A 24,761-nucleotide genomic window follows, 5' to 3' on the forward strand; every position below is an offset into this window, starting at 1 on the left:
TGTGGTAGGGTTTCACCTTGTCAGCTACTGAACCAGTAGCCTGCATTCCTGCCATCAATGTTGTCAATGTTTTAAGCCTGACTAGCACAGTAGCATCTAGTTTTAACGATATCGTGCGTTGTTTTTATTTAAGCCCGACTTAGCTTTAAGGCCTCAACCCCTAGCTTTGTCGGGAGCCTATCAGGAACTTTACGAACACCGAGAGCCGTTTTGTTTATCTCAGTAATTAAGCCCGACGTCTTGTACCAACTGCTCTTCTCTAATTGTAATCATTCAATTGAGGAATTTTGAAGAGATTCGGCATTGCCATCTATCGACAATTTACTCAGTAATTAAGCTCGACTTTTTGTACAAAAAGTTGCCCTTATAATTTCGTTTATTTTTCAAATGGCTGGTTTAAAGAGAAAACCAATAGCATAATCGAAATCAGTGTTAAATTTTAATAATGCCATGTGATTTTAATAGAATTTCAAGAGATGTCGTTTTTGCAGATTTTGACGAAAGTGGTAAGGCTATACCCTTCCCACTTTTTCATTTTTGGCAAAATTTTAAATTTTGCTTAAAATACATGATTTAGATTCAGAGTTGAATGGAAAACACGGAAATCAAGTTTATTTTTCCGATGATCTAATAGTTTTTGAAATAAACGTAAAAAACCAAGTTGGTGTGCCAACAGCACCTTACTTTCGGTTTATTTAAAAAATGGCTGGTTCAACAAGAAATCTATTAACTTAATCGAAATCAGCGTTCAATTTAGATTATATATGTGATTTGTTATTTCTCCAAGGCTATCGGGAACTTCGCGAACACCGGGAACCGATGAGTTATTAAAACGCTGGCGCTCATCAACACCGGAGCGTACTGGCGATTTGTCCAGCGGTTAAGCCATCTATTGAGCTTCATTAAACTTCATGCTCATGTTAACTTTCAGAGACATCTAGGGGACAAATCATTGACTGATTATCAAGGACATCGTACTGAGTACTGACAGCTGATTCATTTGGTATGGCGTCGTCGATGAGAACGGTACACATAATGGAGGTTGTTCTCATTGAAATTTCGCCTTTGATTTCTTGTAATTTCAGGTTTGTTTTAAAATAGATTTTTCCTGTTTTGTTCAATGCTTTTATAAAGTGAAACTAATCTGTACAAACCTCTTAGAGATATTATGGGCAAAATTGAATTTGAAATAAGTTTTCTATCACGCTTTGAAAATTATTTAAAGGAGAACCTTGACTCGATTCTCGTTTAATACTAGCATGTATTTCATATTTGTAAGTCAAATGCAGCCACTTTTGCTTGCCAGCTTTGCAAAACATTTTCTTTAATGAAAATTGTCATGAATTTTATATTCTTCACTCTAATTGCCATGATTTAGGTCTTCGTAGGGACTTGTAGGCTTTGCCCGTTTCCAGGATGTACATAATATACTGTGTTGGTCCATTAGATACATCCATGACAAAAGAAAAGTCATATAAATTTCAGGTGGAAGGTGGAATAGAGAAATTGTTTCAATGTAAATAAAATATATCCAATATCATCTTTGTGTTTGGTGAATCATTACCTCCATCCAATGAAACACGAGGAAGTTAAAGCTGAAATTGGTTAATTGCCTTCAATTTTACACAGTGAAAAGATCTTGTGCTGATGTGTAGTAATTGTGTTTCACAAATGGTAAAGAGAAAGAGAAATTCATTTTAAAGATTCTTAACAGCTATTTTTTTTTGTACCAGTAAAAATTAAATATGGCAGTCAGATAGTGAAAAAAAAATTTAAAGTTATTCCTTGATAGCTGTATTTTGTTTAAGTGAAACAGGTTAGTTGAACCATAGACTACGAAGTAGTTTGAGAATCCCTAGTAAGTTTCCGCCCAGTACGTTTTGTTACCCATGAGTTTAACAATAAATGTATATTACAATTTCTAGTAGGTAAAAGAATTTAAAAAATACACATACAAAATTGAATTGAATTGAAATATTTTATTGTCCCTCCTCCACCCATCAATTCCTCCACTGTTTTACATATAACAATACATAAATAGTTAATTACAAGTATACATACACACAAGTATACATACATACAAACATACATACATACAAACATACATACAACTAATTAGTTAACCCGTTGGCTGCCAGGCCACGCAACCCGTAGGTTGCTTAAACTACATTAGCTACGCATCGTGTCTGAAGGATCGCCGACCAATGGGGACTTGTCCGAAGACAAGTCCGGGCTGACACGGTGACGGAATCCGTTACAGGGAATGCACACCCTCAGGAATCCGCCACCGCATCGACAAGGAGAAGTCCCTAATGGTGCATTGCCTAAAGCGCCTTGCGGCGAGGCCATTGCGACTGCTCCACCCCATGGCTATAGACCATGAGGCAGAACAGCGCGGCCGGTCCCTATAAGCTACAAAAAAAATGGGACGCAAACGGGGTGGCAGCCAACGGGTTAACTATACAACATAAAATAAAAAAATACAGCACAAACTATACCAGGGAAGCACCTCGGCAAGGTCGTTCAATCGCCATGAGTGTTTTTCTAGATCCGATTGCTCCATCGTTGTAGGCCCAAGGCGAAGATATAGGTAGCGACGAAGACGGAGATGAGCCGATGGCGAAGTTGAAGACAGCGATGAGATGATGGCGAAAGCGAAGGCAGTAATAAAACGATGGCGAAGGTAAGGGCGAAGACGGCGATGAGTCGACGGCGATAAGGCGAAGGCGGCGATGAGATGAAAGCGAAGATAAACGCGAAGACGACGACGAGGCAGGCAAAGACAGCGACGAGGCGATGAAACGATGGCGAAGGCGAAGGCAAAAACGGCGAAGACAGACGGCGATGAGGCGAAAACTAGGACTTTGTTTCCTTGGCCCTGCATAACAGATGTTAAGAAATCAGAGATCAACGAACAACATAACATTGATGGATAAGAGTTGAATTATTCTAATTCAGTGAGATTTAAAAAAAAATAGAAGTTTGAAAACTAGCTTGGGTGATTTCCTTGGATTACTGGGACCGTAGTGATTCAGCTGACCAAAGATGGGGGATGCTTCTCATCTTCAATCTTGTTTCAACAGGTGCTTGACACAAACACTTATTGTGTCATACAGCTTCGCTATTTGAATTAAGATTCAGGGAAATCAAATAAGGAAATATTTAGTAAACATAAAAGTTATGATGTGGAACACAATGGTGATAAAGATGTATAAACACAGATATCTTAAATCATAATAGCTGAACCAGTGAAACAGTTCAGTCAATCTGTTTGAATCAACACAGATTGAGGTTCATTGTAAAGTAATACTCTAGCATTAAATTGCGCAAAAATGTTTCTGCTGTGCTCTGAAAAAGAACTGAGAGACAGAAAACTCCAAAAGCATAAGAATGCATCAACCAATTTGCAGTCTGAGCATTAATTGTATGCTATCTGCCATTCTACTTACATCCCTTGTTAATATACTAGGCTTCCACCTGACTAGGCCTAATAAAAAAATTTTTTAAATAATGCCTGTATAAGAATAATGGTTCTAAGTTACTTACTTCCTGGTCTAGATGCACAAAACAATAAGAAAATTTCAAAAACAACAGAGCAAAAATGTTTTTCATGTTCACACAGCTAAAATGGCGGACATGCAGACGACGGTAGTGTATAATCCTATGGGTTTCAATCCAACACAACAAACGATTGTTTAAATCTAATATGATAGGTATCCTGGAAAATGTACCTACACTTACACTACACTGAATGATTGATTTGATTTTTAGGTGAGAGTGCTTTGCATGCAAATTTTCCAGGTGTGAAGAACTCTGGAAATACAAAGTAGTCCTGCAAAATTTGGGGATGGAACAAATTATTTTCTTAGGCAAAATATACGATTTTGCTAAATTTTATATTGTCATCTGATTGACACATGAACTCCACATGAACCCCATGTTGTGAAGCCCGAAAATACGAATTTCGTTTTTTTTTGTGTTGCAAACTCGTAAGTTTGTCTCCTTTGGTTCAAATATGGATTGAATAAAGACTTTGTATAATTTGTCGGCCTGAAGCCCTTAACTGTAGGCCATAGTCGGGGTGCAATGCTCAACGATTCGTTACAAGTTTTAAATAATTTTAAAATTTTGTGTTGACTAATCTCCACATATTATACTTATGGTGTAGTTACCAACGCAGAGGATGAATGCTTTCATCAAGATTAGACAATCGTAGCTGGTAATCTGGTTATTGTTTTATGATCCATGACTTCTTGCCGCCCATCTTAGTTTCCGGCAATTGCTTTTCTAATCCGTTTAACATCCATCCAAACAATAATAAACAAAACAATAATGATCAAACCCGAATCAAGGTCCACTGAACTGGGAGAATGATTAACGGTAAATTATGAGATGAGTCGAAGTAGGATTGAAATACTTAAAACTGTTGCTCGAAGAAAAAAAGCTTTCAGTAACTACCGACTTTTATCGCATTCTACTTTTCACGCAAGAGGGAAAACAAGAATCAGAAGTGTGGTGGTTGCGATATGGAATACATTAACAAAAGCTGCAGCTTAAAGCCAGTACTAGATTGCCGTGTACTGCTTAGTCAGCTGATTTTAATTGTTTATTCTTCGTGCAGTGATTCCGAAAGGTTAGTCTTAAAAGTAAACTGTTATTAATAAACGTTTTGGAGATTCTTAGAACTCAAAATTGAACCAGAAAGTACGGTTTCAAGAATGACCTAAATGCAGTTAAGATAATTCCGCATTCTAAGCCAACATCTAAAACATTTTTCCACTGTCATTAATCTAAATTGAAATTTCTCCTCTTATTGAGCTTCTCCCGATATGAATAAACTCGTTACTTACTTGGAGTCTTCAATGAAGGAAGTATAATAAATTAAACGAAAGTAAAATCAATGTACAATATACGAGTATCTACTTTTGTTGATGGGTATTCAGCCCAAAACCTTTCGAACATCTTGACTTGAGCCCATAAAGAGAAAAAAAAAATCAAAAAAAAGAACTCTGCTTGTCTGACTATGTTCCCCATCATCCCGCCATTAAGTTCGTTTTCTGCAGATATTTTGTACAAAAAATGTGTGCAGTTAGAAACTTCGAATATTTAATTTCAAAACAAAGGAATCCTTACCATGCAAGTTTGAAAAAAATCTGATTCATCAGGATGATATTATTTTTTTAGTATAAATGATTTCAAACGAATCATTCTTATTTCTTCCAATGATTTTTATTGAGTTACGTAAGATGCATCAAGTTGGAGATGAACGATGAGAATATACCTGTTCATGCAGACAGGCCAGGCTTTTTACAACGGCGTTTTAAAATGCTGGGTAGTTCGAACATTTAAAGATTTTATTTAATGCGATACAACATCTTTCGCTGCATGCGATGTTGCAACTCCCCACGACGAATCATACAATGGATCACTTTGAAAATAGCTCTTTCCGGATATTTCTATTAAACCACGAAAAATTAGTCAATGATAAATTTAATTATTATTTTTTTAAATCATCAGTCACCTGACGAGTGAAATCCTGAACGATACTATTTTCCGATACTTGTGAACCAATAGCAAAACGCCGTTTCAATTGTTTCTCAATGCGCGAAATCACTTCTTGGTCTTCCTCTGACGTAAATCCTTCCGCACCTAAAACTGAACTGTGATTTAAGTTCTCAATGGATGGACTATTGTAGACTAACCAGCTAAACTTCCGGACATGGCGGCGTCCAACGTGGACACCTGGAAAAGCCGTAACGCCTCGTCGACATGCGTGTCAGTGGCAAACGGTTGGAGTTGCATTTTTGCCAAGGATTCAGACAAACGAATTACAGCCTCCAGTTGCCTAAAACAGAAAAAAGCCAGACGATAAAGCCTCCACTACACATCACAACAAATAAACCAATTTCATTTTTTCATTCAGTTGGCCCCTGTTATGCTTCAGTAATCAGATAACGCCTTAAGCTAATAGGAATCATCATTTGTTTTTGTCGAAAGATATTACACCTCGTTTAATATTTACAAATTACCTAACAGTGATGGGAATGTTAAGGCGTTTCTCGGTGTCCATTTCATGTTCACGTACACCGCTACGCATAAGAACATAGCGATTCTTTAGCTTTTCAGCAGCAGCCTCAGACAACCGCGGTCCGCAACGACTAAATAAAGAAGTCAAATGCTAATCTGTGAACGGAAAATCACGTGTTTTTGATACGTACCTGCGGCAGAATGCGATGTATTTTTTAAGCAAAGCGAGACTCAGCTCTCCTTCGTGTGATTGTTCACCAGTTTGAACAGCATTCATGTGGATCCCCATCACGTGCTTAGCTAAAGTCTATTTAAAACCATTATTAGAATATTCGTACAAGTAGTAAAATCATACTAACCATGTCTCGGCGCTCGTTGTGCTCATCCTTAACGATAAAGATAGTATCGAAACGTGACAAAATAGTCGGCATGAAGTCAATGTTGTCTTCTCCCTTGCTGTCATCCCACCGACCAAAAACAGAGTTTGCTGCTGCGAACACAGCGCAACGCGAATTCAGAGTAGTCGTTATACCAGCCTATAAAAATATTGGTTATGTGTAGCACAGGAGTTTCATTTTCTCTCAAAGTGAGCATTACCTTGGCAATCGAAATAGTCTGCTGTTCCATTGCTTCGTGAATGGCCACGCGGTCATCTTCACGCATTTTATCGAAACTCGTCGATGCATACCACTCCACCATCGGCAAGAACCATGGCACCTCCCTCCATCACAAAATTACGCTACGGAAAAAACTTTGTTACAAGCTCTTGCAAGCCACGGAGATTAATTATTTCATTTTTTTACTGTTGTAGGATCGCGGATAACAGAAGCTGTAAGACCAGCAGCAGAAGAACCCTTTCCTGAGGTGTATACAGCTATGGGTGCCACTTTTTCAACGAATTTCAGCAACTGCGACTTTGCAGTACCTGGATCTCCAAGTAGTAAAACATTAATGTCTCCACGTCGAGTTAGGCCATCAGGCATCCGTTTACGAGAACCTGTTATAAGTCATTTGAACGTTAGTTGAACTGAATAACGCTTTTCAAAATCCCAGCTCACCTCCAAACAGTAGGCAAGCAGTGGCTTTTTTAATATCCTCGAACCCAAAAATGCTAGGTGCGATACTTTTCGCGATACGTTCGTATATATTGGACGAGGCAGCAAGACGGCGAAAGAGTTCTTCGTCGTCTGATGTTAGAGGGACTGAGCTGCTTCGACCAGCGCCCACATTATCGACTTGAATGCCAACTACGCGAAGATAACCACTACGAACACCCACAGCGAATTTTCTCTCGAGCGGACGTCTAGATTATTGAGCCTTACTAACAATGGACGCGACTTTTGATATTATATAATATTGCCAAACCTTGGTACTTTTGCCGGCTTTTTTGATAGCGTAGATACCCAAAATCGTTAATCTGTTTCCCGGTACCACCTTCTCGCAAAGGTATCGATCACAGAAAAGTTGCAAATGTCGAGGCATTTCACCCTGCGGCACTGCATCCGGCAACTCTTGCAATTTCAATGTTTGGAAATCTACACATTCGCACTTGTCTGGCATAATAAAGTAGGGATCCAACAGACATTTGGCACCTCCTGAGAGCTCACTTTAAAAATTATAAGTATTAGAGTTATTGAACATAAGCGATAGCGTTCCTTTACTTTTTACTTACGATGCACACTTGCGCGGAAGAATGTAGCCATCCAAGCCAGGTTTAATGGTCAAGTTAGGGACTACATTGCGACAGGATCGGCACTGGATCGAGATCTTTGTTGCTTTAGCCTTAATCCCAGTTGCAGCCACAATAATCCCAGGAATTTTGACCAACTGTGACACTAGATCTGACTAAAATTACAAAAGTTACAAATTCACAAAGTTGTTTATTAAGCACTGTGCACAATTTCTAGATTACCCACCTTTAAATCTCGAACAGATATGGGATTGGCATCAGACTTCAGCAGAACCTGAATATCTTGTACTACAGTTTCACCTTCAGGTCTTGGCGCTGTTATCTCATCTGCTACTTCTTTAGCAGCCTCCTCCAACTAGTTTTCACAAATAATAATGTATGAAATTAAATTATCAACATAAATGCTGCCCATGGTTACCAAGGGTAAATAATCAGAGGGTTGCTTCTGTAGTTTGTGAGCCAGCATTTCATCGAAGCTTGAGATATCCTCCACCGAAACTTCCAAAAAATACTGGCCAAGATTATATTGTTGTTTAAGGGCATCTCTGAAGAAAAATTATGAAGTTAATGAAATCTACAAGAAATAAGGCTTAAAATACCTGTATTTGTAATTGAAGTTTCCTTCGTGAAATTGACGAATGAAATCTTTATATTTCTTTTTTATAGCTTGATTATTTACATTAATTTCATTGGCCCGTTCTTCTGAACCAAAATTGTCGGAATAGTATATTCCTGGGTCGTCGAAACCTTCCATTTTTACAAAATTAAGCACCGATTATGCACACAATTTTCAAGTTAACAGTCCTCTACAACTGAAGCAGACCGACTACAATTACTTTGTCTCTTTAGCGCCAAATAGTTATTTTTGGCCGTGTTGCCAGCTGCTTTTGCCACAATGATGATTTTAAATATGGGTAGTACAAATTAGGTAAAGCATTTTTTCGCCATATTGTTTTTTTCATAGTAAGGTTTTAATTCTTCCAATTTGTACATAAATTTCGTTCAAATGATATGATAGTTCATTCGTTTTTTATGTCAAACGCGGTGTTGCTTTTGAGTTTTGACTGTGTGTGACTGACTGTGTGTTAACCTAACGTAAAAACGTATGATGCCAGTTGCAGACGACAACCCGCTTAATTTTTGAGAGTCACGTCAAATCAGTAGACCAACGGCAGCACTAAGAAAATAGCCCAAGAGACCATGGCTCACCGAGATGAATTAAACAGCTTGTACGTGCAACTTTCAAGTGAATACGAAAAGGGATTTTCAGACGTAAAGAAATGTTCCGGAATTCTTGAGAAACTAAAAGTACGCTGACCTTTCAACTTTAACTCAAAATAGCTTATTTTTATACATGTTTTACATAGATTGGTCTTACGCATATCGCATATTTACCTTCGGTGGGTGCCCCTCTTGTGAAAGATGATCTTTTGCTTGGTCGTAAGTATATATGAATTGATGAACAAAGATTCTTTGTACTAAAAACAATCTCTTTAGGTAATGTTTTGGAAAAAGGGGCCCTTTTCAGCATTTCTGCCAAAGATATTCCAGCATTTGAGAGATATGTGGCACAATTGAAATCCTACTATTTGGATTTCAGGTAAATTTTTGCCAAAGAAATTGGGGCCTTACATAATTTTCACCTTTGAATTTAGCAATTTTCTACCAGAGTCCACTTTGAAGTATGAGCTACTGGGTTTGAATTTGCTTTGGCTACTAACCCAAAACCGTGTTGCAGAATTTCACACAGAGCTTGAACTTCTTTCCCCCAATGACATTCAAAAAAATGTCTTTATTCACTATCCTGTTTCTTTGGAGCAATATTTGATGGAAGGATGCTACAACAAGGTATTTGTTTGTGTAAAAAAGCTGGTAACTTGTTATTCAATACTTTTTTCTGTTGATAGATATTCCACGCAAAAAATCAAGTCCCGGCACCGAGTTTCAATTACTTTCTCGATATTCTGGTTGACACTATTCGAGATGAGATAGCAGCGTGTATGGAGAAGTCATTTGACAAAATCCACCTTAGTGAAGCAGCAAAAATGCTAAGCATTACCAACATAAACTCTATGAAAGAATATGGAAATAAGGTATAGACCGTAATTCATAAAATCGAAAATTTTATTCTAATTAAACTTCCGTTACAGCGAGAATGGTCGTTGAATTCTGGAGACTATTATCTTTTCCAAATTGACGTGAAAAAGTGCGACGACTCTTTGACTGCACTTGAATTAGCTAAACAAGCGATAGAGTATGCTCGTGAACTAGAAATGATTGTTTAAAATCGTATTCTCGTTAATAATTTTCCATTTTACTTGGAAAATTTTCATCAAATAAAATTTGCGTTTCTCATCGAATCTTGAGATTTATTTATCGTTTTCAATTCCACGACACTTTAACAAAATCTTAAACTGGCTTATAGTCAAGTTTTGACTCAAGCTTCTTATTGTCTGCCACCTTACGAACGGCTTTCATGAAATCCTCTTCAATGACATAATCCCTCTCTGCGCGAATGGCAAACAGTCCAGCTTCAGTACATACATTTCGCAAATCGGCTCCATTAAAGCTGTCTGATAGTTTTACGACTGCTTCATAATCAATGTCACCATGCTTCGCGATTGGCCCAGCATGAATTTTCAAAATCTCTAGGCGTGCTTGCTCATTTGGCAAGGGGATTTCAATCTTTCGATCAAGGCGCCCTGGACGTAACAGAGCAGGATCAAGCGTATCTGGTCGGTTTGTTGCCATGATCATTTTCACCTAAATGGAATCAGTTTGTCAAATGACTGCGCTCAAGCACCATGTAAAGAAAGAGGTAAACCTGTCCAAGAGAATCAAATCCGTCCATTTGATTTAAGAGTTCCATAAGTGTCCGTTGAATTTCTCTGTCAGCCGATGTGCCCTCACTGAAACGGCGTCCACCTGTTTAGGACATTTAGTTAAATTACGATATTATGACATTTTTCAAAAACCAACCAATAGCATCGATTTCGTCCATGAAAATAATGCAAGGTTGATGATCTCTTGCGTAGTTGAACATCTCTCGAATAAGCCGGGCACTTTCACCGATATATTTGTCCACAATGGCGCTGGAAACAACCTTTAGGCCAAAACAATCTGTATAGAGGGAAAAGTATACAAAGCAACTTATATACTTTCAAAAAGTTTGCATCCAATTGGCTGGCAACAGCTCTTGCCAGAAGAGTTTTTCCAGTGCCAGGTGGTCCATACAACAAGCATCCCTTGGGTGGGGTAATGCCAACACGTTGAAACAATTCAGGATTCAAGAGAGGTAACTCAATCACTTCTCTCAATTCACGGATCTGCTCACTCAGACCACCTTTACAATAGTATTAAATTAAGGTAAACCATAGCTTATCATTTTCAGGATCTAGGTTTACCAATTTCTGAGTAAGTAACATCTCCAGGATCTTCATGAGACATGTTGTACACTAATGGATCAACTTCACGAGGAAGATATCTCATAATAGTTAATGTTGTCATGTCCAGAGCTACCCTGGTGCCTGACTTAAGTCTAGCCTTGTCCAATTGACGTCTGCATCCAACAACATAGCGAGGACCATTGGTAGCTTTAACAATAACTAGATAGAACAACTATACATTAGCATCTTCATAAACAAAATTTGAAGTAACAGAATCCAAATTATAAAAAGATTTAAAAAATAAGCAACAATGGGCAACTTACACTTTTCCTCTGTCAGCTGCTTCAAGACTTCTCCAACAATCTAATTTCAATCAAGATTAAGATTGAGATTGAATTCTCGCTTGCGTTAAATTCTAAAGAGATACTTTTGTACCTGGCCAACACTTTGAAGGGCTTTCAAATCATTTTCAGATTTATCATACTGCTTTGTGAGATCCTTCAACAGTTCTCGCACTATGGAAACCAGAAAATGCGTTAATTAGGACAAGATAATCATATGATTATTCACTATAAAAAAAAATTACTTTCTTTCAATCTTCCTTCAACTTCGGCATGTTCTAACAATTTTTTACGATAGTCTTGGAGGGCTTTCTCTCGGACAGGGTCCATGTTGACGGTGACAGGCAGAAAAGTTTTACTTGATGCATACACTACTGCACAATTGATATGGCTGCTCTATGCTTTTTTATTGCGAGGCGAGGACGACGCAACTCGCAAACTCGCAATCGCAATTCGCAAAGTCGTCGCAATTCGCAAATGACAAAATGACAAAGGCAAAGCATTCATCTATTGAATAAAAATTGCAATAAAAATATTTGTAGATTAATTCAAAATAATTCATATAAAGGCCTTACTGGTTTGATATTTGACTTTGAGTTGAGCAGTTGACAATTGAATTTTCCCAACGTGAATAAAAGTGCTAATTACCCAACGTGAATAAAATACATATATTTTAAAACGTTTATTTAAAATATCACTGTTCAAAAATACAGCCATTTGAGGCAATCAAATTAAATGTATTGCGTTGATCTTGATCTTTATAACATGTCAATTAATCGCGTTGCCAGAGTCTTCTTGATTCAATCCATGCCCGTATCTTACGGATAAACACAATCAAGGGAGTGCTCAAAACAATAAATACAATGCTCAAATAAATCAGCCTAATTTGCCTCAGTTGATCAGATAAGACTGGATAGCATCCGCGCGTATGTATTTTCTCTTCTATTCGGTCTCTTTTGGACGCATCCAAGCCGCATTTCTTAATCGGTACTAGGCAGCAAGAGTCCGGGACGTCAGTCCTTATTTCGTTCGGCGTGACGAACCAGTCTTGATAATTGTCATAACCACAGCATTTTAGCTTTCGATGCGTTACATCCCATTTCCGTGCATCGTCTCTATTGGTCATCCGGTTGTACTGCATTACGGATTCGATTAACTCTACTTCCAGATCAAATCTATTGGCTGACTGATCTTGCATCAAGAGCAATATGATTCCGAAAATCAACTGGAACGCATAGAATGATACGTTGAAACCCCGAGAAATTGGAAATTTCAAAAGGGCAATAACACGCATCCAATTACACTAGTCGGCGCTAACGAGAAAAGAACAGAAGAATAGAACAACTTTGATGGCACCGAAACACTGGTTAAGGGAAAAGATAGAAATAAAATGTCTTTAACAAATGGCGTTGAATTCTTAATGCTTTCCACAGAAAAGACAAGTGCTAAAGCCAACAAGATAGCCACAACATACGACGAAGGCCAGAAAGAATGGCAAATAATTGTTCCACTTCATTATTGTACACACTTTTCTGACATTTAGACACTTGAGAGCTGTCATATTCGTTTTGGGAAGAGAGTCAGCCATTTCGTTTTTTTCGACTTCAGATAACAAAACATCAACGAGATAAAGAAATAAAATAAAACAGTTCGCCTCAAAAGATAAGCTGTTACGACGGCTATAGGTTTCGAATACCATTTTAGTTGCGTGAGAAAAACTACATCTGTAAGGAACATCACTTTGTATAATAAAGTATTGTATTATAATATTGAAAAATAATTAAAATGGAGAAGCGAAAAGAAAATAAGAACAGTTATCTTAACGAAATGCAGTTAAAAGCTTAATAGTGAAATTAGAACAATTTTGCGTGATTGTTAATAATAACATTGTGAAATCTTTCACACACATCAAGTAAGATAATTGTGCATAGATAAATGAGCGACCGTAATAGATACTTGAAAATACTCGTAGAATTGAAAAAAAAATACATAAATAAATAGGAAAATACATAAAAATGATAGAATCTCTCTTTTGGTTAATTAAGATTATCGAAAGTAAGTTCCGTATGCTTTGAAAACGAATAAATAATCTAACGAGAATTAAACTTTAATTTCTGCGGGGTCTCTTATTTTGGTAAACGACATCCCTTGCCGTTCTCTCGGGTTGTCGTTTACGGAAGTAAGATTGAATGGTAGAGATAATCAATTGGGGCACGGTAGTTGCATCTACCAAACTCTTGAACCGTTCTCTATTATCTGCCATCATCTCTGTGTCCTCGTACCACTTATTGCCGAGAAAGTGGTTTAGCTGTTCCGCTTCCGCTTTGGTTAACAAATCATTTTAGCCGGGCGGACGTAAGACGTTTGTTTTAAATATGCAAGTCAGGTAAACTTACCTGTGACTGGTGGTAGCTGACGAAGCTTGGTGAATACGGTGCGACGCCATAAAAGATATGCAAAATGATTTCTTAGCAAACCCTGTGCAATAATAATTTCATCAGTGAATCAAAAGACAATAAAGTTCTAATTCAAATATTTTTACCTTCCATTTCCCTCGGACTAGACACGCCCAAACGTAACTGATGACTCGTGAACTCTGCGAAAGATTCCAAAACGGCTTGAAAATCAATATCTGCAAAACAAACCTTGGATTAAGAAACCTCACAATGGTCTAAATCAACTTAACCTACCGCTTAGGAAACCTAGCGACCGCAAAGAGTCCATTGACAAGTCCAGTTCTATCCAATCATCCGAAACCGAACAAACGACTGGGTCACTTGGGTTGTTTTCTTCTTGGCCATCCACGGGTGAATCTTCATCAGTTTCGCTAAAGTAATCGCTATCGATGGGACTAGGAGCAGGTTCCTGCATTACCACGTCGTTCACTTGGAGATCGTTTTCTTCTTGCTCGAATAACATTATGTGTTGAAGTTCGTCTATATAATTTCGTATGTTCCACTGTTACTACTTTGAACTGCACGTACGAAAAGTACTTTATGGGCTTCCTTCTCAATGAAACGGCAATGTACAATTCCACAGAGTAACATACCTTTTCAATAGAGCTCAGAACTGGTGATGTAACGCAGCTAAAAGAGAACGACTTTAAACAAACAACATACGATAGTGGAGTGTAAGATGATACTGACAAGCTTGAGCGCGCAATTAGAATAGTTCTCTTTTGTTTCGTCAGATGAAAACCTGAGTTATGCAATTGGGCCGATGGAGTCCGCGGTTGCAAGGTTGTGACCTTTTATTTCATTTCCTTACCCCAGAGTATCGATTGTCTGGATTCGCGCCATCGAGGCGGATTGACGCTATCCATTCCATAGAATCCAAATACAAACCGAGAAAATAGTCAACATCATCGCCGCCAGAACTAGCAGAATCGTTGTTTTCAGTCACACATTAGCAACAAATTTTTAACGGATACGATCTTGAAGTATATTACGTTGGGGTTACGCTTTTCTATGCTGGGCAAGGAAATCTGAACGGATGCATATCCGCTTCTGCCATAAACCACGAATTGCAGCGGAGATGCAGGTCCGTCCTTTGCAAAACAACCTTAACGTCATTAAATGAATTCCTGTGTCATAACACACAAGACCTAGATGCTTAAGTCAAGGCTTCTTCTAACTCGTGCACAGGCATAACTATATTTACTTACGATGACGTCGACCAGTGACACCTACGCTTTAAACTGGCCAACCCTGTGACATCACAGTTAACCCTATGTCTTTTGTCTATTCTAAAGTGTAAAATGTTTTTGTATTATTACAGATAACTATAGGGAAATCGAACCAAACGACATTGAAAAAATGCAGACGTGGTTGATTGTCCTGCCATACGTCTCGTAATCAGGTACTGGATGAAGGGCGAACAAAAAAGAATAGCCGCGTAATTAAGGTGTGACGCTTAATCGGTGTTTGAGTTCGCAGCTGTGCCGAGTGTGCATATTATATACCATCTGTATTTGCCAGGAAATTTAATATCCTGTTCTATCTATTGGATATATCGACGTAGAAACTAGTAGACTCCAGAACCAGATTCGAAATATAATCGATCAGAACAGACGCACATTAAAATTTCCGTTACCATATTTGCGTTTGTTCAAGCTGTGTGGACAAAACGACGAATCGATGCTCAAATGCGCTTACGAGTATAAGTGACAGCTCGTTCGTAGTGGTCGGTCCACAGCTTCACCTGGCTCTCAACCCGACAGCCGCTGAAAAATGAAACTCTTCGCTATCCTCGTCCTGATCGCAGTCTGCGTCGCCGTAACCACGGTAAGTTTAGCATTTCATTTCCATCTGTACTGTTAATAGTTGGCACGTAGATTATGTCTTACATTATTTGGCGATTAAACGATCATTACTTTAAACTAAACAGGAGGCCAAGACGACGAAGAAACCGAAGGGAACTCTTGCTCCTAGGCCAACAGCCAAGCCCAAACCGACTGCTCTTCCGAAGCCCACCAGGTTGCCAGTGACTCGTAAGCCATTGACTCGCAAACCCAGGGAACTTCTTGATGAGCCTGAGCTTCGTCGTAAGGGTACCCGTCGTCCAGGGACCGGCAAACCCCATCATCCATCCCATCGACCAAGGACTGGACGACCCCATCCTTCACGTAGGCCAAGGGAAGTAGAAGAGCAAGAGCTCCGTCAAAACACTCGTGCCCCCAAGACTCCTAAACCAACTAAAGCGGCCAGAACACAAAAGCCCAAAGTGACTAAAGGACCTAAGCCGACCAAGGCCCCAAAGACCCCTAAGCCTACAAAGGCCCCAAAGACCCCTAAGCCTACCAAGGCCCCAAAGACGCCTAAACCAACTAATAGCCCTTAAACGTTTTCATCTGCGAAAACAACAGCCTTAATCATCGGTAAATTTCTATGCACATTTTGAAAAGATGAGATCTTAACACTGAATATCTTTATGTTATCACAGATGTATTAGTTGGTGATTATACTTGATAGGCCTTATAGACAGCGTAGAACGACATGATTGGCGTAATTGGCAAGCATTAAAAAATCGGGCAGCCAACTGACATTTTAAATCGAATTGAAAACTGTATCGGCATTACAAATTTTGAATCAATACAAAATGACTGCCCAAAATCTGTTCCTACTTCTCTAGTACGTGAGTTTAAATAAACGTTTAATTGATTTCAAACTATGTGTTTGCCGTATCGGTAAAAATGTATCACATTACATATTAACAGTAGATTATCTTTTTTTTTACTAGTATATTCCTCCCCAACCCTCAATTTAATCTATAATTAAATTCTTAACTGATATACGAACAACACCGTGTTAAGTCCACATATGACTTGCGTATAGGGACGCTTGCGTAAGCCGATGAGAACGAAATAGCTGGGGACATAACTGTTATTTTTTGAAAAAAATTTATTTCTGTGTTATATTATAAGTTAACTCATGATTGAACATTGTTGATAAATAAACAAAGCTTCGTTTTAATTAATTTACATCATTTTTTATCAGAAAATATTTTTGTAAAATGAGAAATAGAGGCATAGATCGGACTTGGCAGTTTTGGCCAAGACTGATTTTGTAATAAGACTTCCTTCAATATCTGTAATTTTACTTGATTTTTGTGATTTACATACATTTTGTACGACAAAAGCTACTACTTTAAAATGTATGCCACTATCAGAAAACTCCCCGGCACCAAAAAGGAATTCCCTTCCGTCAAAAGTGTCATCGATAACCGGACACCGGCCAGCTTTAAACCGCGTAGTTCGGCAAAACCCAGCAAGGACACGGTGCAAATAAAACCAGAGGACAGGAGAATAAGATACAGAGGTTTAACTTCAATCAAAGCGAAGCCTTCTGTAAAAGAGATCGCCCACCCAGCGACTATTCAAACCCGTCCGCCATGGAATCCATGCACCACGATAGAACCAACTCCCGTCCTTTTTATCAAGCCCCTACCGGGAACCAAAAAAGCCCTCGGGCATTTTCAACGAAAGCCTTTTAAGGCCAGACCAATCCCGCCCAGCCACGCCAAACCTTTTCGGCCGATTTTGCCCAGTAAAGTCCGCCAATCCAGCAAGCAGTCGAAACCGGATGATAAGTCCCCATTTCCTGGTGGATTACACATTCGGGATGACAAACCTGTGCGTGATGAGATCGTAGAGATCCCTGAGGAAAGCGGCAGAAATGCCAGCCGGATCAGCGGATCGTGGATTAGTCAGCAGCGAAGGGAAAACGGTGGTTGTTGATCCGATATTCTATCTGACGGAGCCGGATGAGGGGGAACATGCTGGAAAAACAGGGGAGGTTGCTGTAAAGCAGCCGGATGTATAGATGCATCTGAAGCCACCGAAGACAGCGATGTTCCAGAGATGGTGGAGAAGAGCAAAGAATCTTCAGAAATGGCGTGAAAGGGGTAGCAAGTCAGCAGATATGTGTGTTTGTGTTTAATTTCGCAGACATGTGAATTTAACTCTTATTTCGCTTGTTAAACTGTTCTGTCGGTTTAAAACAATAAAATTCGAATCACAAATAACGTGTTTTCTTTTTCTTTTTTTTTAATTAACGAAAATTCAATAAAAGTCTAACATGCATGACATTAAACTTTACGCTGAATAAAGACAACCTACTAGCTCAAAAGCTTTCAAATGCCCTAAGACGAAGTGAATCAAAACAATTAATCAAGGTAATATTCCAAAACCTCAAAATCAGCAGGTGCCGTATACACATATCGATTGTCGTGTATATCGCCGTGACTTTGACATGTAAACCATGACAATAAATCCACGTCCATAACCTAAATTTGGATTTTCAAACCCTGAGCTTATTCATTTAACAATGTAATCAGGCATGGACAGGTGTATGGCCTTATGGCAAAGACGTCCACGAATGAATGAATAATTTTCGTGAGTACAGCAGGTTAGCTTAATACAAGAAAAGACCTCAATCAACTGCACCTCGTGACGATATCGTTCGAGAAATTATAGAGATCGTCCTTGGCAACGACTGTGGTCTAAAGTTGGCACATTATTTCATTGGCACAAGGTTGAAATTGATGCTACACAATTGGTGCATTTATCCTTGACGAGAATGAGCTACTCTGCGGTGGGATCCTGGTTTCCATGTTTCAATTAGAATATTCCCGTATATGAAATATGCGGTGACACAGGCATGAGTGCGTCCCACGCATGTTGACTTAGTGCGCAACTGTTGCACGAACCTGTCCAGATGTGTCCTTGTCACACACTTCCGAAAATCCCACAACTGCGTGTGTATCGGTCGAATGAAATAGCCTTGTCGCAATTTTAGAAGCAGAGCCGTTAATCAATTATTATTCACTTGAGGCAATTGAAATGCAAGTGACCACCGCATTTGATTATTCTCTTTTTTCGAATGATTTCGACGCTTTTTTAGTCATGGATCGGTGATGTATGAAAGGGTATAAAACGTGGTTGCTGAACGTCGATTCAATGACAAAGCTCAAAGAGCTCCGCAGTTTGAGACACAGCATTTGCATTTCTCCGGTAAATATTCGTATCGTTGAAGATGCAACAATTGACTTGGATAACTGTCGTTATTTCATTCTGCAGTGCCCAGATGACCGTAAAACCGTTTGCCTTTTCTTATAAAATTTGCCTGTACGTTTGCTTCAATTTGACTTTTGATTTTCAGATGGCCAGTTCAAACTTGAATTCAAATTCAACTGAATTCAAAGCAACTCCTATTCTATTCAGATCTGCTTTCAACGATCGACCTCGATTAGCTTCCCGGCAAGAAAATGTTGCAGCTAATACCGAAAAGCCTAGCACCAAAATTCATCAAATCGAAATGGTCGAAGAGAAAGTGGAGGAAATCCCTGAGAAAACGAACGGTAGTGAAGAAAATGACGAGGAAAATGGCAACGAAAGTCGTTACAAAAAGAATGCAACACAAGAAAAGGATAGTGACGAAAGTGATAGCGATGAGAGCGACAGTGACGAGAACGACGTGCTGATTAACGGCGTCGAGAAAGTTGACGAGCGTCCAACCAAGCCAAGCCGTTGGCATCCAACTCGTTTCGGTAGCTCATTTCGGCTACAAGCTGTGCGCCGGCCAATTGATTATCGTCATCCCAACTGACGTGGCAAGCCAACCTATTGCGAAATTGATTGATGCTGATCGGATATTAAAATCAATTATTTATTTGACCGAGTTATAATTTAGAAAACATTAGAGGTGTAATACACAATTTAGAGATCTTATACGATACAACCAGATGCTGTTTTTCTTTGACATCTGTTACAGCACCGGAGAGAAATTTTGTTGTTATTGTACCTGTCTTTTCACAGACAGGTATTGAAGAGTGACTTGTACGTAGTTTATAGCTTGTTATCAAGCCAAACTGAGGCTCAATAAAATTTCTAAACGTCCTCCTTATGGCCTCCTCGATTATGACTGTCGGTCGTCTCAAAATAGTTGAAAAAATATGTTTTGTGTGAGTTGCAGATCTAATGACTTTGGTGAGGCATGACACGTACTACCGACTCTACCTTTCTACCTAATCGACTATGTCTGGCTAGGTCGTAAAATCGTTTGGGGAGCATAGAATCACGTCGTCCGTTACGTGTGAGCGTGTGAGTAAGGATTTATTCAAACAACCACGGAGCCGAAACGCAGACTGCAATAAATGAAAATGCTATGACCTGCTGCGATTATCGGTATGAAACGTTATCGCTTGTCACATAACATGATTGTAAATTAGGATCTTTAGGGATCAACACTTGTTTCGGCTACTTCTAATACCAGTCCGATAGGAAATGTTTCAGTGTTGCCGGTGGATGACTCTTGATTTTTAAAAGATAGTCATAACAGCCAGTAATTAAGATAACAATCAAGGCAAATAATTTAACTTAATACAGCTGTAACCAACATGCATAGCAGTTTAATATAAGACTATACAATCTAAATTAAACTCAACACTCTGCTGCTTACTGATCCAAACAAAATAGTGCGAGTTATAGCGTACCGAGGCTTTCAGATATTTCAAGAGGCTAATAACGAAATATTTCCAAGTCAGATGTTTTATGATAGGAAGCGAAATTGCTGGGTAAAGATCACGAGATGTTATCAGTGGCTGACAACAACATCAACAAGCCAAAAGCGGCCTATATAAATGCAGTGTAACACAGTTGTGCTCCAGGTCATTTGGAGTTGCTTCCATCACCTGATCCAGGGTGAGTAACAAGCTTCTTTTAATTAAAGCGAAATTTTTTTAAATCTTGGAAATCATTTTTCCCTCCTTAATTTTGTTTTCTGCTTTAGCATCTGCAAAAATCTTCACAAACATGGCCAAGTATTTCAATCGTTACAAGAATATTTTGACTATTAACCATTAATTACGATCCTTTAAATACTTTATTTAAAGATTACCTGTCGCAACGCTTATTGCAGTCATTGGTTTCATTGCTTTGCTTGGCATGAACGATGCTTACGTCATCCAGCCGCGAACTTTGCAGCGAGGTATGCACACTCCATTAATCTTTCATTTTCGACACCTTGTTCCAACCCAATCAAATGATTTTTCCATATATGCCAATTAGTGTTGAAAGATCAAGCCCAAATCACCAAAGAAGGCATTGCTCCCTTGATAACAGCCGATGGAAAAGCTATTTGCACAACAACTGAATGCGTTGTGGCAGGTACCCATCCTTTTAGTTATTTCCAGCACGTATTCTGCCATTTAACTTTGATATTTTAAATCACGGAATAACATTTCCTAATTCAGCCGCTAATCTCATCGAATCAATGGATTTGACTGCTGACCCATGCCAGGACTTTTTTCAGTACGCTTGCGGTGGATGGATCGAGAAACATCCGATCCCCGACTCTAAATCACGCTGGACCCAGTTCGACATTTTGCGCGATGAGTTGACCGAAATCCTCAAAGGTCTGTACATTGTCTTAACGTAAAACACATGTTTATTAAATTAGAAAATGTTCATTGTTAATTTTCATTTAAAATTCAAACATTTGACGCACTCAGTCATTTTGCGCGAGGAAAATAACCCAAATGATGCCATCCCCGTTAACACTGCCCGCGATATGTTCACTGCTTGTTCCGACACCGGTAAATTATTTCTTTAAAAAACACGGTTAAAAACAATTATCTCAACTGTCCATTGTTTGCAGACACCATCGAAATTATTGGCCTCAAACCGCTGACTGATCTCTTGGCTCTTTTCGGAAATTGGCCCATGACTCAAAACACCTGGGATGAGGCTACGTTTGACTGGAAGACAGCCACTGTCGCCGGCCGCCGATTGTACGGCACCAATTACTTCCTCAGCGTCTTCAACTACCTCGACTCTGAAAACACTGATCAAAGCACTATCTACGTAAAACTGCCAAGATTTTGATTTATTTCTTTTTTCTTTATGAAACGTAACTTATCTATAAAACTAGATTGATCAAAGTTCGCTGGCTTTGCCTCGTTCTATCCTGGTTAACCCATCTGGCTCCCCCGAAATCATGTCGGCCTATTCCACTTACATCACCGATGCCGCCAAAGCCATTCGAGATTACCTGGCCACAGGTGCCACCGATGCACCAAATCGACGCTGATGTGTTAGCCATGTGGACCTTTGAATCCGAATTGGCCAAGGTATTTTCGGTTAACACATTCATTTATGTAACAAACGATGATTAATTGTTTTCGTATTAGATTACAACACCGGCTGAAGACCGTCGTAACATCACTCGCTTATACAACCCCTTGTTGGTTAGCGAAGTTCAAGGATGGACCGACAGCGTTCCAACCACCACAAACAACGGAAAGGTTTGCCTAATTCTTTATTTATCTTTACTGGTAAAGTGCAATGTATAATTTAACCCTGTGCTGATGCAGATCAACTGGGAGGAATATCTGACCAATATCTATAGTTTGGCTGATATTACGGTGCCATCAACTGAGCGCGTTATCGTCACCGAAACGGAATACTTGAAGAAACTGGTCGCTCTTCTAGATGTCACACCGACCCGTACAATTGGTAGGTTAAATTGCAACATCCTATATAAGTGAGTAACTAATTGTGATTTGTCCTTCAGCCAATTACATTCACTGGCGATTCGTCAAGGATTTGGGAGGTTACACCACTCAGCAAATGATCGATTTAGCTTTCGCCTTCTCCAGCGTTTTGTACGGCACAAGCCAACCTGAAGCTAGGTTTGTTCCAATACTCTTCGAAATGAGAATGAAACTTAAATATAATGAAATAATAACTAGGTCGACGACGTGCGCTAATCAGGCAAACAACTTGGTCGGGTTCGCAACCGGTGCCAAGTACGTCGAAAGAGCTTTCGATGAAGCCGCAAAAACTGAGGTATTTTTGAGATTATGTGAACGTACGTACACGGTAGTAACCAGTTTTAATTCAAATAACTTAAAAACTATAAGTTTTAATAAAAAACGAAGCCGATTTTAGTGAACCTCGTTTAATTTAGAATCTAAATCATAACTTTTTAAAGTTATATCTACGTTTTTGATTAGGAAAAAAAAATCACGAAAAAGTTGGGCTTATTTTGAAGTCCGACTTTTTCACACAAAATTTGGGTCTACAATTTCGACTTGGAATTTGATTAAAATTTAAATTTAAACGCTGATTCAGAATAAAATATTAGTTTTCCCATTAATTATAAACCTTTTGAAAACAAACGCAATCAAAGTGGTTTTAGCCCAACCGCTCAAATATTAGACTACAAGTCTCATCTAATGATTTAATTGTGATATTTTCAAGACCACTCTAATGATCGCCAACTTGAAAAACGGCCTTTAAAACTTTGGTTGATGATGCCACTTGGATGGATGCAGACACGAAAGCCATCGCACGTGAGAAGGCTGATTACATGAGTGAATTTGTTGGTTACCCAGATTGGATCAAGGACAAGGCTGCTCTCGAGGCCTACTATGACGGGGTAACTTGCACATTATTTAATTTTACAGACCTAAGAATGCTTTCATTTGAAATTTTAATTCAAACATCAATTTTATTACCCTGATTCGTGCAGTTGACAGCTACAACCACGACACACTTCCAGAACGTGCAGAACGCCAATTCTTTCCTGAACAAAAAAGATTTCCTGACTCTACGAGGCCCGACTGATCGTACCAGATGGAACACTTATCCTTCCATCGTGAACGCCTTCTACGAGCCTCAGTTGAACTCAATCAGTATGAACACTCTCCTTTCCCCTAACTATTAGACGTTTAGTAACAATTTGGCCAGATTATTGATCTTAACTTTTGAAAAACAAAAAAAAACTAGCTTTCCCCGCCGGTATTTTGCAACCTCCTTTCTACGGATTGGGTCGTCTGGCGTAAGTCAAAATTCACGTTTAACACGGTCTTAATTTACACACTTGCTACAACCCCCTTATTTAAATTACACAGGAACATGAATTACGGAGGCATTGGAAGCGTCATTGGTCATGAAATCACCCACGGCTTTGATGATCAAGGTATTATTGTCACTATGACGCTTAAAAACATAACACTAGATTGACAAGTTGTACTTTGTACAAGGTCGACAAAGTGACAAGTATGGTAACACGGCCAACTGGTGGACTCCCGAAACTTTGGCTAACTACCTGGAACGTGCCCAATGCTTTATTGATCAGTACAGCAACTTCACTGTGGCCAGTGGCTCACACGTAAGTGTCTCTTCCTTTCTGTCATTTTTATTTCTACGGTAAATTTGGGTTGCGCAACCTAATTTAAATTTATCTGCATTGGTGAGTTTAGGTTAACGGTGTGACAACTCAGGGTGAGAATATCGCTGATAACGGAGGTCTGCGTGAAGCTTATCGCGCTTACAATTTCTACGTGGCGGCCAATGGAGCTGAGCCTCTGTTGCCTGGTTTGGAACAATTCTCATCAGATCAGATATTTTTCCTATCCTACGCCAATCTGTGGTGCGGAGTTGAAACGCCCGAACGTCTCGAAGACCAGATCTTGACGGATCCGCACAGTCCGAGCAGGTTCCGCGTTATTGGCCCGCTCTCCAACAACGAGGATTTCGCCCGCGAATTCAATTGCCCAGCCGGAAGCCCAATGAACCGCGTCGATGATTGCATTTTGTGGTAAAAATCAGTTGTCACCATTTTTGTTTTCTTTGGCTGTTGACATTTACCCATCCGATCCTGATGAAACAATAAAACAATTTACCTTATGCGTAAAATCCAAAACACAAAATATGTCAATTGAAAATGCTAAATAAAATAATGCAAGTTACGAAAGGATATCTAAGACGAGTTTTTGATTGTAGAGCATTACTTGAGCCAAGTGTTTATCTGGAAA

The 24,761-nt window shown here is 39.1% G+C and overlaps 8 protein-coding genes across 11 annotated transcripts; 4 read left to right on the forward strand and 4 right to left on the reverse strand.

Moving 5' to 3' along the window:
* Positions 1-5,210: 5,210 nt before the first annotated feature.
* On the reverse strand, positions 5,211-8,559 carry LOC116924005 (DNA replication licensing factor mcm5). Its single transcript, XM_032930535.2, is given in 16 exon segments — positions 5,211-5,456; positions 5,522-5,649; positions 5,703-5,845; positions 6,030-6,158; positions 6,219-6,334; positions 6,387-6,563; positions 6,625-6,699; positions 6,701-6,766; positions 6,831-7,024; positions 7,086-7,308; positions 7,310-7,330; positions 7,393-7,633; positions 7,700-7,872; positions 7,944-8,072; positions 8,136-8,262; positions 8,317-8,559. Coding segments are annotated over 16 exon segments (2,199 nt in total). The 5' UTR covers positions 8,472-8,559; the 3' UTR covers positions 5,211-5,354.
* Positions 8,560-8,820: 261 nt separating this feature from the next.
* LOC116924387 (26S proteasome non-ATPase regulatory subunit 8) lies at positions 8,821-10,077 on the forward strand. Its single transcript, XM_032930921.2, has 6 exons — positions 8,821-9,025; positions 9,085-9,157; positions 9,215-9,317; positions 9,373-9,565; positions 9,625-9,810; positions 9,868-10,077. Exons 1-6 carry the CDS (start codon positions 8,918-8,920, stop codon positions 10,000-10,002), a joined length of 798 nt encoding a protein of 265 aa, XP_032786812.1. The 5' UTR covers positions 8,821-8,917; the 3' UTR covers positions 10,003-10,077.
* On the reverse strand, positions 10,066-11,850 carry LOC116924259 (26S proteasome regulatory subunit 10B). The gene is made up of 8 exons (XM_032930776.1): positions 11,690-11,850; positions 11,539-11,618; positions 11,427-11,466; positions 11,122-11,322; positions 10,876-11,060; positions 10,697-10,820; positions 10,542-10,642; positions 10,066-10,480 (listed from the first exon to the last, which is right to left on the reverse strand). The coding sequence occupies exons 1-8, from the start codon at positions 11,772-11,774 to the stop codon at positions 10,127-10,129; spliced, it is 1,170 nt and encodes a 389-aa protein (XP_032786667.1). The 5' UTR covers positions 11,775-11,850; the 3' UTR covers positions 10,066-10,126.
* A 261-nt stretch (positions 11,851-12,111) lies between these two features.
* LOC116924325 (CD63 antigen) lies at positions 12,112-13,181 on the reverse strand. The gene is given in 3 exon segments (XM_032930850.2): positions 12,112-12,732; positions 12,735-12,954; positions 13,141-13,181. Coding segments are annotated over 3 exon segments (777 nt in total). The 3' UTR covers positions 12,112-12,216.
* Positions 13,182-13,184: 3 nt separating this feature from the next.
* LOC116924541 lies at positions 13,185-15,165 on the reverse strand. 3 transcript variants are annotated; one of them, XM_045176219.1, is made up of 5 exons: positions 14,494-15,163; positions 14,135-14,380; positions 13,987-14,076; positions 13,841-13,921; positions 13,185-13,766 (listed from the first exon to the last, which is right to left on the reverse strand). In XM_045176219.1, the coding sequence occupies exons 2-5, from the start codon at positions 14,361-14,363 to the stop codon at positions 13,552-13,554; spliced, it is 615 nt and encodes a 204-aa protein (XP_045032154.1). In that variant the 5' UTR covers positions 14,364-14,380; positions 14,494-15,163; the 3' UTR covers positions 13,185-13,551. The 3 variants fall into 3 exon arrangements, with proteins under 3 accessions (XP_045032154.1, XP_045032167.1, XP_045032159.1); XM_045176232.1 differs by having other exon boundaries at positions 13,841-13,922; positions 14,135-14,418; positions 14,494-15,138; XM_045176224.1 differs by having other exon boundaries at positions 14,135-15,165.
* Positions 15,166-15,567: 402 nt separating this feature from the next.
* On the forward strand, positions 15,568-16,555 carry LOC116924578 (extensin). Its single transcript, XM_032931086.2, has 3 exons — positions 15,568-15,727; positions 15,831-16,320; positions 16,386-16,555. The coding sequence occupies exons 1-2, from the start codon at positions 15,674-15,676 to the stop codon at positions 16,281-16,283; spliced, it is 507 nt and encodes a 168-aa protein (XP_032786977.1). The 5' UTR covers positions 15,568-15,673; the 3' UTR covers positions 16,284-16,320; positions 16,386-16,555.
* A 2,268-nt stretch (positions 16,556-18,823) lies between these two features.
* Positions 18,824-19,846, forward strand: LOC116924564 (uncharacterized protein DDB_G0286299). 2 transcript variants are annotated; one of them, XM_032931080.2, is made up of 2 exons: positions 18,824-18,954; positions 19,103-19,846. In XM_032931080.2, exons 1-2 carry the CDS (start codon positions 18,862-18,864, stop codon positions 19,547-19,549), a joined length of 540 nt encoding a protein of 179 aa, XP_032786971.1. In that variant the 5' UTR covers positions 18,824-18,861; the 3' UTR covers positions 19,550-19,846. The 2 variants fall into 2 exon arrangements, with proteins under 2 accessions (XP_032786971.1, XP_032786974.1); XM_032931083.2 differs by having other exon boundaries at positions 18,866-19,033.
* Positions 19,847-20,542: 696 nt separating this feature from the next.
* On the forward strand, positions 20,543-24,703 carry LOC116923954 (neprilysin-4). The gene is given in 20 exon segments (XM_032930489.2): positions 20,543-20,643; positions 20,732-20,762; positions 20,835-20,929; positions 21,010-21,108; positions 21,195-21,356; positions 21,453-21,536; positions 21,599-21,804; positions 21,872-22,015; positions 22,017-22,070; positions 22,131-22,244; positions 22,314-22,455; positions 22,514-22,631; positions 22,692-22,788; positions 23,203-23,226; positions 23,228-23,380; positions 23,474-23,636; positions 23,731-23,782; positions 23,856-23,923; positions 23,988-24,115; positions 24,207-24,703. Coding segments are annotated over 20 exon segments (2,337 nt in total). The 5' UTR covers positions 20,543-20,582; the 3' UTR covers positions 24,549-24,703.
* The last annotated feature ends 58 nt before the right edge of the window (positions 24,704-24,761 follow it).

Source organism: Daphnia magna, linkage group LG1, assembly GCF_020631705.1.
Source record: "Daphnia magna isolate NIES linkage group LG1, ASM2063170v1.1, whole genome shotgun sequence".
In the NCBI taxonomy this organism is placed as follows: Eukaryota; Metazoa; Arthropoda; class Branchiopoda; order Diplostraca; family Daphniidae; genus Daphnia; species Daphnia magna.

Excerpts from the sequence above, each read along its gene's own strand:
- LOC116924387 (XM_032930921.2), top strand. The coding sequence starts at position 8,918 with ATGGCTCACCGAGATGAATTAAACAGCTTGTACGTGCAACTTTCAAGT. Across the intron at positions 9,566-9,624 it reads TGGAAGGATGCTACAACAAG|ATATTCCACGCAAAAAATCA; the intron begins GTATTTGTTTGT and ends TTCTGTTGATAG. Across the intron at positions 9,811-9,867 it reads TGAAAGAATATGGAAATAAG|CGAGAATGGTCGTTGAATTC; the intron begins GTATAGACCGTA and ends CTTCCGTTACAG.
- LOC116924259 (XM_032930776.1), bottom strand. The coding sequence starts at position 11,774 with ATGGACCCTGTCCGAGAGAAAGCCCTCCAAGACTATCGTAAAAAATTG. Across the intron at positions 11,467-11,538 it reads CCCTTCAAAGTGTTGGCCAG|ATTGTTGGAGAAGTCTTGAA; the intron begins GTACAAAAGTAT and ends GATTGAAATTAG. Across the intron at positions 10,643-10,696 it reads GGACGAAATCGATGCTATTG|GTGGACGCCGTTTCAGTGAG; the intron begins GTTGGTTTTTGA and ends TGTCCTAAACAG.
- LOC116924541 (XM_045176224.1), bottom strand. The coding sequence starts at position 14,363 with ATGTTATTCGAGCAAGAAGAAAACGATCTCCAAGTGAACGACGTGGTA. Across the intron at positions 14,077-14,134 it reads GTCGCTAGGTTTCCTAAGCG|ATATTGATTTTCAAGCCGTT; the intron begins GTAGGTTAAGTT and ends TTTGTTTTGCAG. Across the intron at positions 13,922-13,986 it reads TAGTCCGAGGGAAATGGAAG|GTTTGCTAAGAAATCATTTT; the intron begins GTAAAAATATTT and ends TTATTGCACAGG.
- LOC116924578 (XM_032931086.2), top strand. The coding sequence starts at position 15,674 with ATGAAACTCTTCGCTATCCTCGTCCTGATCGCAGTCTGCGTCGCCGTA. Across the intron at positions 15,728-15,830 it reads TCTGCGTCGCCGTAACCACG|GAGGCCAAGACGACGAAGAA; the intron begins GTAAGTTTAGCA and ends TAAACTAAACAG.
- LOC116924564 (XM_032931080.2), top strand. The coding sequence starts at position 18,862 with ATGAAAGGGTATAAAACGTGGTTGCTGAACGTCGATTCAATGACAAAG. Across the intron at positions 18,955-19,102 it reads ACAGCATTTGCATTTCTCCG|ATGGCCAGTTCAAACTTGAA; the intron begins GTAAATATTCGT and ends TTTGATTTTCAG.